We start from the raw sequence: 12,185 nt of genomic DNA, 5'->3' as shown, positions 1-12,185 counted from the left end.
TGGATTCAGGAGAAACAGGAGATTCATTTTTTAGCCATGGTGTCATGCATGACAACCATATCAAAAATGTATTGTATTGTATCGGCACAGCAGCGTGTGAAAATACAGTTGGCTTCCTTATTAATAACGCCAGATTTGAACCGTAGAATAAAAGTGATCAATCATTATAGCTGCTTTTCCAGTCACTAAATCTTAATACATATCTGTCATTGTCTCTGTGTCGCTGTCAAATTCTTGGATTATATACTTACACATTTTGACGGCACCTAAATGCACCATAAAGTTTTCTTTGAGAGATATTGTGCCCACCTGATCACAGGGAACTGTTTTTTTTTCCTGAATAGCACCCTTGGTCCTAAACTATTATTATTTTGTATGTCCTAGTTAAGGAATAGTGACATATATTTATTGTGTAGTTGGTATTTTCCAACAAATTGACTTGTTTTCCTTAAGAGTCCAACCATCAGTTGGTATGTTTGGCCAGATACCTTTAATTCTTACATCAAAACATTGCCATTATTTCACAAAATGTTTTGACACCATATCCAGTTTTATCATACTTGTAAATATAGTCACTCCAACACATGTACTACACTGCAGTCAGCTTTTTGTTGAAATATCTAGGTCCAGGTCTTATTGTAAAATTCTTATACATCCTCTCTTATATTAGCCATAGATGTGAGTAGTGCCATCTAGTGGGTTATTTGCATACAAGAGCAGAACCAGGTGCCTTCCACCACAAAAACAATTTTTTTTTGTACTTCATACTCCTACACGTAGGGAAGTGTTGCCAAAATCTTATCATGGCAATCATGTGTTTAAGGAAAAGTGAACAAAATGTGGAAATGAGGCACTCTCAACTGCCAAGCTCTCATTTTCCACACTTTCTCAGACAATAGCTTGCCAAGTGTTTTTAGACCAGAAGGAATCCGAGTGGTACATTGTTACCATGTTTTCTTGTAACTTTAAAAGCACTTCCCTTACAAAGGGCACAAGGTTCAAGGTCTTATTCCTCTACTACTGTAAACCTGATCTGAGGCCCTAGATGCTGCAAATAAGTTACACTTGTTTTTCGACCTGCCTGGGAAAACACTATTAATCATGAGCACAGGTGTTTGAATGACCTTTTACACAAAAGAATACTAAAATGTCTTTATCAACCTGTTTTCTTTGAATGTGAAGGTCTTTAACCATTCATCCAACCAAACAGTCCACCATTGTTTTTTAATGCAACCAAATCTCCAAACCTTCCTCTTTCAAAAACTAAACCTTTTATTTATAATTATAGTATAGTTCAACACAACATAGCTTGCATATCACTTAATACCATCTGCATATCACACAAAAAATTGGATTGATATGACAAAAAAAATCCAGACCGATATCCAAATGCCTTTTCATGTATTTGTGTCACTATTGACATCTGCATTGGCATTGGATTACGCAATGAATGAAATAAGCAAAAATCCCTGTACTTTTTTTTTTCTTTATATTGTTTGTATACTTTGTACAAGCACCTGTATAAGCAACATTGAAACAGTTGTTCTATAGTCTGATCAACATTTTAGAGACAGTACATACTGTTCAATGTGTGACACCAGGACACAAACTTGATGCCAGTCCACTCTAACAGGCCTCCTGGAAGAGTTAAGAAATCAAACCTGTATAAGTGAAGATGATCATATATGCAAACTTAAGTTAATGTGTCCACACTCAACAAATGTTTAACATGTATGCAATTGTCTTAAGCTCAGTTGAGGTAAACATCAGCCTCCTTCAGCACTTCCTCTTTTTGGTGGAAGTAGTCTCTGAACCAGGAAATGTGTTCCCTCTTCTGTTGGACTGTCACATAGGGGTTTCTGGACAGACCGGCCACCACGAGCTCCATGAAGTGACGCACTGGTCCCTGACGGGGAAAACCCTCCTCCAAGTGTTTCTCTAAGAAGATGTGCTCGTGGAACGGGACACTGGTTTCCTCCTCAAGGCCTAACATAGAGAAAGAAGACTCTGTCAGATTGTGTTTTTGTTATTCTCTGTGCATTTAGCTAGAATACAGCATTCATTACTCACCAGCTTCATTGTTGATTGGGTATTGCCACATTTTCCCCTCTTTTGTCCACTGGATCATTTCCTCAAGCCCGTTGCGGGGTGTGTGGTTGGTCGACTGAGACAACTGATTAGCAAAGTCCACGTCCCACAGAGTTGGCCGTTCTGAAAATACGACAGCAGCATTATGGGCAGATGTTCTGATGAACCAAGAGCTTTTGCAATGTCACATTAAGTAGATACAGTGTCCGCCTACTTGACAACAATTCATGACAATAAGCATTAATGAAGGTTCAATTCTAGTGCAACAGTTATTTCTAAAAAGTATCTATACAAATACCACCATAAATCATCCACTGTAAGCAAAAATAGTCAATAAATAAAAGAAGGAATATTACAAATTCAAAATTCCTTATTACCAACTGTTGAGTCAACTCCATGTTCATCAGTAGTGGGAGAGAAGATGTTAAGTCTTTTTCCCAAGAACAAGCTCCTCCTTAAAAAAGGAAAGGCACATTAAATCAGGGGTGCAAACTCATCAGGGATGAAAAAGGTGACAAGGATCCGAACCCCCTAGGGGGGTCCGGGGCATGCTCCCCGGGGAATATATTTTTTTAAATATATATATATTGATTATGGATTATGGATTGTTTAATGTGAAGCCATTTAACATCACACAAGACTGCTTTTTATTGGTGAGCTGATTTTGAGAAATTAAACTGAAATTGCAGCTAAAGTTGTGTTTCCTGGTTGCTATGGTTATCTAGTTGCTATGCTAGCTAATTAGCTAGCTAAGTATACTTTTAATAACCTTAAACAATTTAAATGGAAGAGTTCAATTTGCATGAAATGATAGCTAGTTATCTAGCTGATGTTATAGTCTCTGCGATTTAACTCATAAAATTATAATGGGAAAAGGTAGAAACCCTCAGGGTGCTGTCAATGTGCAAGCTGCCAATTTAATGGTGATTTAAGCTACTCTATTGGGTTTATATTTTTATATATATAGATATATATATATAGCTACTCTATAGCTACTTAGAGGTTTATATATTTGTAAATCTGACTCTGAAAGAGTCAGTGCCTCACCAGCCACGAACCTCACCGCACGTCACTACATACACAGTGGGTTATTTGGCCCAAATATGTTCATGTGCAAAGTAAACAACAATCAATTGTTTATGTTGACAACAACTCATGTTCTACAGACACACCATATAATTCATATCAGCATGTTAACGTTATATGTAACTTATTAGCAGCTCAACTCCGGACCAAACTCCGCTGACGGCCGTGTCTTTTATGTAAATGTACATTTTTCGCTTAGATTTTTCAAAAGTTACCGAGAAATAGACACTGTACTATCCGATAACACCGTTATTGTAACCAGCAATAATGGTTGATGTGATTTGCGAGGCGTCTGTCAGCCAACTGTCTAACATTAGCACGTTGGCCTACGTTAGAGAGCCTAACGTTCTTGCAGCGTACCAACGTCACACGTTGCCGTCAATGCTATCTTAAAAAGGCCGCTCGAAACCAACGGTTTATGAAAATGCCTTCACCCGAAAGACATGTCTTGTAATACACCTGTCTATTACGTCACCTGTAATACACCTGTCTATTACGTCACCTGTAATACACCTGTCTATTACGTCACCTGTAATACACCTGTCTATTACGTCACCTGTAATACACCTGTCTATTACGTCACCTGTAATACACCTGTCTATTACGGCATCATGTCTTGTAATACACCTGTCTATTACGGCATCATGTCTTGTAATACACCTGTCTATTACGTCACTGTAATACACCTGTCTATTACGGCATCATGTCTTGTAATACACCTGTCTATTACGTCACCTGTAATACACCTGTCTATTACGGCATCGAGGCAGCTACCTTCCATTTCGAACAGACCCGAAGACTCGGAAAAATGTGTCATGATGACATGGGTTGGCCAAACGAACAAGCTTGAAAAAAATATTAGATTCATGACAGCTTGCGTTCGCAGATTACTTGGAGGACCCCCCCCCAAAAAAACGTTTTATTGCAGATCTACACGAATCACACAAATGACCTATTTTGGATCAAAAACGGCGAATTTCGCCGAAAGGTGACGAGTTTGCACCTATGTAAATACAAGGTCCATCTCAAAACTTATATCAGTAAAAACATGAAGAAAGTATTTACCTCCTCCGAACACTGTCGAGCTCAGCAGTGATTCCTCTGTCATGTGTGTATCCTCGCCCGTCATCATCAAAACGGATCTGATTAGATGGCCGAACATTATGTCGGTTGGGATTCTTTCCTACTTTCATGTCAGCAATTAAAACTCTGAGAAGAAAATTGTTGGATTAACGTTTATTGCATGTGAATGATTTTTTTTCACTTTTCTATTATACAGAATGAAAAAGCAGATCAAATATTAGTCTCATTTAAATATTCAGTCCATTAATATTTCTGTACTGGAGAACTATACTAGACACATACCCGAGGTTGTTCGTGTCCCCTTTCTTCTGGGCATCAGTTATGGTCTCATGCTGCCTCAGTTGCCTGAGCAGCTCGGACTCTGCCTGGCTGCGGTCAGGCAGAGTGGAGGCAGCAGCAGATGCAGCTGCAACCAGTTCAGGATCCAGTGTCTCTCTAAAAAAACACAGTGGAGGAAGAGAGACCAGGGCTTCAGATTATCCTCACAAGGATAGGTTGCAAAGTAACTAACGGGTGTACAGGCACAAACTACAGGCAACAAACAGAATGAATGGCAGCAGTGACTGTGTGGTCATCTCATCACGTTGAGACAAAAGTAATGTCTTTGCTAATGTTGTGATACAGCATACAACTCAAACAAACTTCGACTTTAACAATACAAGCTGATGAATAACTTCAAAACCCCTCTCACCTCTGCAATGAAGCCTCCACTGTAGCCTTCTGAAACATACTGATAGTGCTCTCCATAGCTGCTGGCTTTGACTTCGGTTCAGACTCATAACTTGGCTTCACGATCATGTTTTTGAGTTTCCTCTTATTAGTTACTTCCACCTTCATGGCTCCAAGAAGGTCTAGGAGACTCTCTTTCCCACTCTTAGCTGCATGAGTCTTCACTTGTTTTGGCGTTTCCACGACCTCCTCAATTTTAACATCCACCTGCCGCTGCGTGGTACTTCCCTCATCTGTCTTTAACAACACTGGCTCCTCCTCCCTACTTTCAGAAATCTTGATAATGTTGCTGTCATCTTCAGGTTTCTGCGTAACCACAGCTGGAGGTTCTGTTGGCTCAGTGTCTTTATCTGCATTTCTTTTCTCAACTTGATTAGAGTTGGCAACTTCATCTTTCTTTTCACAGAGTCTGATTGAACTTGTGCTGAGAGCTTTGACTCCAACTCCATTTGCAAACCTGTGTTACGAGAATAAAACAGAGGTAAAAACAAAATACACAGGAATTAGTATTAGGGGTGAGCAATGCCGTCTTAAAATAACATGATAAAGCAGGGCTTCTTTTTTAAATAATTAATAATTAATTAAATTGGCTCTTTTATATACATCACTCTATATAATAGCAAAGTGTGTGAGCCGGTGCATGGTGGGAGATAGAGACTTTTTAAATGAATAGTAGCAGTGTCAGCGAGATGTTAAGTTCTCCTGTCACATGGTGACTGCTGGTACCATCTCCTCCAGATGAATATCATTTTGCAGTTGTAACTTCATCTACACGTTACCATGGGAACTACCTGATGGTGATGCACCGGAACCTCTCAAAGAAACGTCAATCAAAATGTCCCGCCCCCATAAGTGCAGGTAAGGTAAGCTAACAGCTAACATTAGCTAGCTGTCCGTAGCTTTCATGGCAAGAACTCATTTTTTTGAGACATCTCGAATGTACATTGTTGTCACTATACAAACTTCTTATTCACCAAAATGACTCCCAGATAACAGCCCAGTGAGTAGCTGACGTTAGCCTGTGCTTTAGTTATATGTCCCGTTCGCTCGCAGCCAAACTCACCTTAAACCTGGAGCTGCAGCCTTGTCACATTTAGCTGGCGACACGCACGACTCAAATACACTGACCGACGAATGTCGAGACGCGCACACTGTCCGGATTATAAATCTATACATGATTGCCTCTTGTGATGTCCTTCCACGCTCCTGACATTTGTCTGCGTTGCTACATCATAAGGTCACCGACGTGAACTCGAGGATGTCATTGGTTCCGGCCACCGTATTCATACATCCATGGTGTAAAAGGTTATTTCCCTAGAGGAAGGGGCATTTAATTAAGTTATACATTCAAACTATTTTAATTATGGTATTGGTTATTTTGCCATTTAAAACACACTTTCCGTAACGGATTTTGAATAAGTTGCCTTTCGATGAACGGCTGCCCTAACTGTCCAACTGCCTCAATCATAGTCTCGCGATATCACAACTGAACGTGACTCAAAATGGCGATTGAACATAAGCGCTAATTTCACGAAAGGAGGTCCCAGCTGCAATCCGTGAATTAGTTAGTTATATTATCGAAAGATGGATATTCACAGAGATGAATTAGCTTTGCGGAATAATTACTGTTGCAAATCTCAACATTGACTGTTTTTATTCGTCTAAGTTCCTGCTTAAACTCAGAAAGGAGAGGACAACTTCACACAGGTAAAATGTCATCGGAAGCTAAGTTACTAGCATGCAAGCTAAAACACATCACATTTCGCTCACTGTAAGTTTATATTAAAGAAGTATGCAGTCTTTAAGTGGCTTAAAAAATCGCTGTTTTTATTTAGTATGTGAGGTCGTTGCATCTGCATGGAGACATCGCTACTTTAGGAGTGACTGGAGTTTCGTTCGCGGCTCGTTGATTGTTTCCCGTCAGAGTGGATAGCCCGCTCTCCGCGAGCTCACTGTGTTTATTTACACACATGAAGTATAAAACCTTTTAAAAAGTATTTATTCCATGAACTTTTTCACGTGTGCATTGTAAACAAGACTCAACGTAGAATCAAAGTGGAGGTGTCCAGGATTATTAGTAAGATGTGAAATATCGTAACGTAACGTATCCATCAAGTCGATAACGTTATTCCCCCGATGCCTCTGCATTAGAAACGACCGCCTCCGTCCATGCTGATGAGACATCTGCATGCTTATCCCAACACTCCTGTTGTATTATAGACATGTTTGATCATTTGCATAAGCATAAGTAACTGCGCTTTTCAATGTCTGCCACAAATTCATTTACAATGTCAAAACCGATTCACGTTACATTCCTGGGCTGGACCGCTCAAGACATAAACATTATTGTTTTGACTTTATGTATAGCTTTTGCTTTATGTTTGAGCTTGTTTTGTTGTTGCATTGGCGTTACCATGTTAAAGAGTTGTTGGGCTTATGGCAAATGTAAAATTAGTTTAAAAAGTGTAGTTTGGTCTCATAGACCAGAGAGCCTTCTTGCACTTTATGTATTTAGTTTCAAGTGTGCTCTCTGGCAAACACTAGCTGAGATGTCATAAATCCTTCATATTCAACATAGACTTCCTTTTTGTCATCATCCCTCAAAGCTGCATCGAAACACTCAGGTGTATGCACATTGTCTTGGATACCCATAACTTCTTGAGTGGTGTGATTGGCCTATAAAGTTGCATATACTCCATGCATGAACACTATGTTTTTAATGATGGCCTGCCCAAATATATAAATGATGAGATGCAATAAGACACGCATCCTAATATTTGCATTTTGGGAATTGGAGTAATGATGGAATAGAAGTAAAATACATAACTTAACTATATCAAGACTGCTTGTCAAATAAAATGCCAACATGCTGTGTTTGTGGCTTCAGACCCATTTAGTGGGTAATACTGTCTGTGAACATCTTAAATATTGTACAACTGAAAGTTTTTACCGCCAAAAATAAGGATGCAAAACTGGAGTGTCCCGAATAAGCACATCTGTTTGAATTTGATTATTTTGTGTACATTTGAGGTGTGATATTCACAGACCTGTGTTCTTTCGTAGCCATGGCGGAGGAACGTCGACAGAAGCAGTGTTCGGTCTCCCTGCCCACAGAGTCCATGAAGGCCATGGCAGAGTCTGTGGGAGTGGGGCAGTTACAGGAGGAAAGCTGTGCAGCCCTAAGTGAAGAAGTCAGCTACAGAATAAAAGAAATTGCACAGGTAAATCATGAATGATAGATGTAGATAATTTCTTTGTGGGTCTGTAAATTTCTCAAACTACGTGCTTGATTGTCTTTGACATATCTGATACATTATCTTTATATTTTTAATTCTTTTTGGTCTCTTTTCTTTCTCCCTTTTGCTTAGGATGCTCTCAAATTTATGCATCATGGGAAGAGACGTAAATTAACCACCAGTGACATAGATAGTGCTCTCAAACTAAAAAACGTGGAGGTAAGGGAGAACTTCTGTACTTTTAACTTCTATTAGAGCACTTGATAGATGTTATTTAAAGGAAGCTTGAAGTGGGTATTTTGCTCTGGTTTCTTTTTAACTTCTGTGTTCTAAGTAAATTTCCTCTCGTTATAGCCACTGTATGGGTTCCAGTCGCAAGACTTCATCCCTTTTCGCTTTGCAAGTGGTGGTGGAAGAGAGCTTCATTTCTATGAGGAAAAGGAAGTCGACCTCAGTGACATTATTAACACACCTCTCCCAAGAGTTCCACTAGATGTGTCTCTCAAAGGTACGCGGATGACCAGTATTACATGTCGTTACACTCAAGGATATTGTATGGTCATGTTTTTACTGTAAGCTAACACACCATGCTTGTTTAAATCCACAGCCCATTGGTTAAGCATTGAGGGGGTGCAGCCTTCTATTCCAGAAAATCCACCACCAGGTGACCTGTTTAAATGTTTTTCTCTTGAAAGTCCAAACATTTTTTACATTTGCAGGAAAAACTTAATATTGGGTTTTATTTACGTTTTTTCAGCACCAAAAGAGCAGCAAAAGGTGGAATCTACAGAGCCGCTCAAAGTTGTCAAACCTGGTCAGGAGGAGGAAGGTACGATTCAGGGCAAAGGTCAGGGGGCAACTTCTGCTGATGCCAAAGGTCAGTGTCTTGTGTTATTTCAAAATTAAACATTTCTCTATTTTCTTCTCCTGTCCCTCTGCGTTCCTTCCTTCCTTCCTTCCTAATCCTTTATTATTATATTTGCCTCCACCATAACATGTTAACATTCTTCTCTTTCAGGAAAGGATAAGGGTCTAATAAGGTTGAAGCCGCGCAGCACTCATGAGCTGTCTGTCGAACAGCAGCTCTACTACAAGGAAATCACAGAAGCGTGTGTTGGCTCCTGTGAGGCTAAAAGAGCTGTAAGTCTTGCCTGTCTGTCTGTATATATGGTTCATTTTCGTAAATAATTTTGACTTGAAATGATATTGTGTGTTTCATTAATTGGCTATTAATGATCAAAAAATGATCAAATCACTTTTTTTTTAGATAAATGTTTCCTCTTGTCTCATTCAGGAAGCTCTACAGAGTATTGCCACAGATCCTGGACTGTATCAGATGCTTCCAAGATTCAGCACATTCATTTCTGAAGGAGTGAGCATCTTTTCCATCTTCCCTAATGTTCTGAAACATTACTCACCTAATATAAATTAACCAAGCATATCTGTGCTAAAAGTACTGACTTTATGTTTTCCTCAAAGGTTCGTGTGAATGTGGTGCAAAACAACTTGGCCCTGCTGATTTATTTAATGCGGATGGTCAAAGCTCTTATGGACAACCCCACCCTGTATTTGGAGAAATACGTGAGTGCAGAAAACCAGCAGATGTTATATTATTTTTTTAAGGGTATAATCTCAATGTTTACTTTTATGCTCATGTTTTAATTGTTCTATCTGTATTTGCAGCTGCATGAGCTCATCCCAGCTGTGGTGACTTGTATTGTGAGTAAGCAGCTGTGTTTGCGACCAGATGTTGACAACCACTGGGCTCTACGAGACTTTGCTGCTCGCCTCATGGCCCAAAGTTGTAAAACCTTCAGTACTACGACCAACAACATCCAGTCCCGTATTACCAAGACCTTTACTAAGGTGATCATCTTTTTGATAGATAACTGTTACCCTCATTGAGTTTAACATTACATCTATTTTGAAAACACTTCACATACTAAACCAGACTGACATGTTTCCTCAGAGTTGGCTGGATGAAAAAACGCAGTGGACCACACGTTACGGCTGCATCGCTGGACTTTCTGAACTAGGACCTGATGTGACTATGAATCTGTTTTATTTAAGTAGGTCTTTATAATTTTTACTCTTTTCAATCAGCACCAACCTCCTGATTTTTTTTCCCCCCCTGCAGGTGATTAAGACGTTGATCCTTCCTCGGCTTACTGTAGAGGGTGCTCGCATCAAATCAGTGATGGAAGGACCAGTGGTCTCCAATATTGATAAGATAGGAGCTGACCATGTCCAAAGCCTCTTACTGGTAAAAAGTTTTTTGATATTTTGCACTGAAAAGTAGAAGGCTTCCCACAGATTAATACAGTTGTATACTTTAACAGTCAAAGCATTTCACTAAAACAACATGACGTTCATCAGTAATAGTTTCTTACTTTGTATTAGACCAGTAGTTATGTTCACTATTAACAAATTGTGTTTTGTTTCCAAAGAAACACTGTGCAAGTGTTATTGCCAAGATCCGACCTCAGCCTGACAACGTGGAACAGTATCGGACCGACTATGGTTACCTTGGACCAATGCTTTGCTCCCACGTAATGAAGGCCAGGACTCAAGCAGCACTGCAAGCTCAACAAGTCAACAGAACCACATTAACAATCACACAGGTAGATTTAATATTGATATAAATATATTATGTTTATATTATGCCATAAAAACATTGATATATTATGTATCATTTCGGCATTGCACTCACAGTCCAGAGTTAATGTGAACCATTGCAGAATGACATGTAACTAAACCATCACACTGCTGTTTAATTATGAATGATGAATCCTTTTCTTGCAGCCTCGTCCGACCCTTACTGTGTCACAAAGTGGGTTAAGTGGGTCGGCAGGACCGCGCACTCCCAGCATCATTAAAGTTCCAAGCTCCCTCACCCTGATGTCTCCTCGACCAGGGACCCCATCACAGCCATCTCCCCCGGCAACAAAATACATCGTCATGGCAACCAGTGCTGGAACCGCCTCAACTCAGCAGGTACTTTGATATCTGATTCAGTTTTACACTCATCACAACGTTGCTCTTATATTGATAAGAAATAGCTGCAATAACAATGTAAGCATCATGAGTGATGACATTTTATAACAACATATATCGACTGTACAATATGAAAACAACAAACAAAAGTAGTACTAAAACTTGAATACAGCCATGAAACATTTATATATTTTCATTAACAACTAATGTGATTGGTGTGAAACGTAACAGGTCTCAAATTTAAGGGGATTTACTGAAACCCATCTCATTAAAATCATAAGAGTATGAATTTACATCTGGCTTTTTGTCTTGCGTTTAGGTCATCACCCTCAGCTCTTCCCAGTCAGCCTCACCAGTCACCAGCACTGTTCCCAGTGCCACTTCGACCTTGCAGCCTTTGGTAAAACTGGAGTCTGGCAGTGGCCCTGGACTGACCGGTTCACGACCTATGCAGAAGTACATAGTTGTATCTCTGCCCTCGTCTGCCTCGTCCTCTTTGGAGACTAAGAGCTCTGTGCTACCAACCTCAATTTCCTCAAACCCGCTCGAAGCAGCGATGAAGCTAGACCGGTCTGAGTCTCCTGGAGCCAGCACACAGTCGCCACACTGAGACTCGTATAGGCTGTGGAGATTTTTACCATGTTGACGCAGCTGAACACACAAAGTGGTTTGTTTGGGTTGAACATAAAGGGGTTAAACTCTGACATGGTATGAAGGGGAATATCTGAACGCTTGACTGATGAAGAGCAAATGTGACTAGACATTGTAAATATGTTAATGCCCAATGAAAACTCAGGTCCAGCTGTGAGATCTGTAATGTTTCAGCTTATATTCTAATTGATTCCATGTTCTTTTTTTTACTCTAAAATAAATCAGATTTTGTATGAAATCCTTGTCTGGATGTGTTTTTTAATATTTCTATTATGATATTTAAGAAAAATGATATTGTGTACAGTTTGCCATTCAAAA

General features: G+C 39.7%; 2 protein-coding genes across 2 annotated transcripts; one reads left to right on the top strand and one right to left on the bottom strand.

The window, feature by feature from the left end:
- Positions 1-1,256: 1,256 nt before the first annotated feature.
- Positions 1,257-6,384, bottom strand: mrps31 (mitochondrial ribosomal protein S31). Its single transcript, XM_054625550.1, has 7 exons — positions 6,050-6,384; positions 4,949-5,443; positions 4,540-4,692; positions 4,240-4,383; positions 2,466-2,542; positions 2,071-2,211; positions 1,257-1,986 (listed from the first exon to the last, which is right to left on the bottom strand). The coding sequence occupies exons 1-7, from the start codon at positions 6,160-6,162 to the stop codon at positions 1,751-1,753; spliced, it is 1,359 nt and encodes a 452-aa protein (XP_054481525.1). The 5' UTR covers positions 6,163-6,384; the 3' UTR covers positions 1,257-1,750.
- A 104-nt stretch (positions 6,385-6,488) lies between these two features.
- On the top strand, positions 6,489-12,099 carry taf6 (TAF6 RNA polymerase II, TATA box binding protein (TBP)-associated factor). Its single transcript, XM_054625549.1, has 15 exons — positions 6,489-6,693; positions 8,050-8,207; positions 8,355-8,441; positions 8,577-8,730; positions 8,830-8,886; positions 8,980-9,099; positions 9,241-9,362; positions 9,517-9,594; positions 9,702-9,803; positions 9,906-10,088; positions 10,192-10,266; positions 10,360-10,485; positions 10,670-10,843; positions 11,025-11,216; positions 11,536-12,099. Exons 2-15 carry the CDS (start codon positions 8,052-8,054, stop codon positions 11,824-11,826), a joined length of 1,917 nt encoding a protein of 638 aa, XP_054481524.1. The 5' UTR covers positions 6,489-6,693; positions 8,050-8,051; the 3' UTR covers positions 11,827-12,099.
- Positions 12,100-12,185: the final 86 nt, after the last annotated feature.

The sequence above is a fragment of the Anoplopoma fimbria genome, chromosome 24 (assembly GCF_027596085.1).
Source record: "Anoplopoma fimbria isolate UVic2021 breed Golden Eagle Sablefish chromosome 24, Afim_UVic_2022, whole genome shotgun sequence".
Taxonomy (NCBI): Eukaryota; Metazoa; Chordata; class Actinopteri; order Perciformes; family Anoplopomatidae; genus Anoplopoma; species Anoplopoma fimbria.
The sequence above is the reverse complement of the archived record's forward strand: the minus strand, read 5'-3'. Positions and strand labels throughout refer to the sequence as shown.

Excerpts from the sequence above, each read along its gene's own strand:
- mrps31 (XM_054625550.1), bottom strand. The coding sequence starts at position 6,162 with ATGTATAGATTTATAATCCGGACAGTGTGCGCGTCTCGACATTCGTCG. Across the intron at positions 4,693-4,948 it reads GTGGAGGCTTCATTGCAGAG|AGAGACACTGGATCCTGAAC; the intron begins GTGAGAGGGGTT and ends GTGTTTTTTTAG. Across the intron at positions 1,987-2,070 it reads CCCAATCAACAATGAAGCTG|GCCTTGAGGAGGAAACCAGT; the intron begins GTGAGTAATGAA and ends TCTCTATGTTAG.
- taf6 (XM_054625549.1), top strand. The coding sequence starts at position 8,052 with ATGGCGGAGGAACGTCGACAGAAGCAGTGTTCGGTCTCCCTGCCCACA. Across the intron at positions 9,804-9,905 it reads CCCTGTATTTGGAGAAATAC|CTGCATGAGCTCATCCCAGC; the intron begins GTGAGTGCAGAA and ends CTGTATTTGCAG. Across the intron at positions 10,844-11,024 it reads CCACATTAACAATCACACAG|CCTCGTCCGACCCTTACTGT; the intron begins GTAGATTTAATA and ends CTTTTCTTGCAG.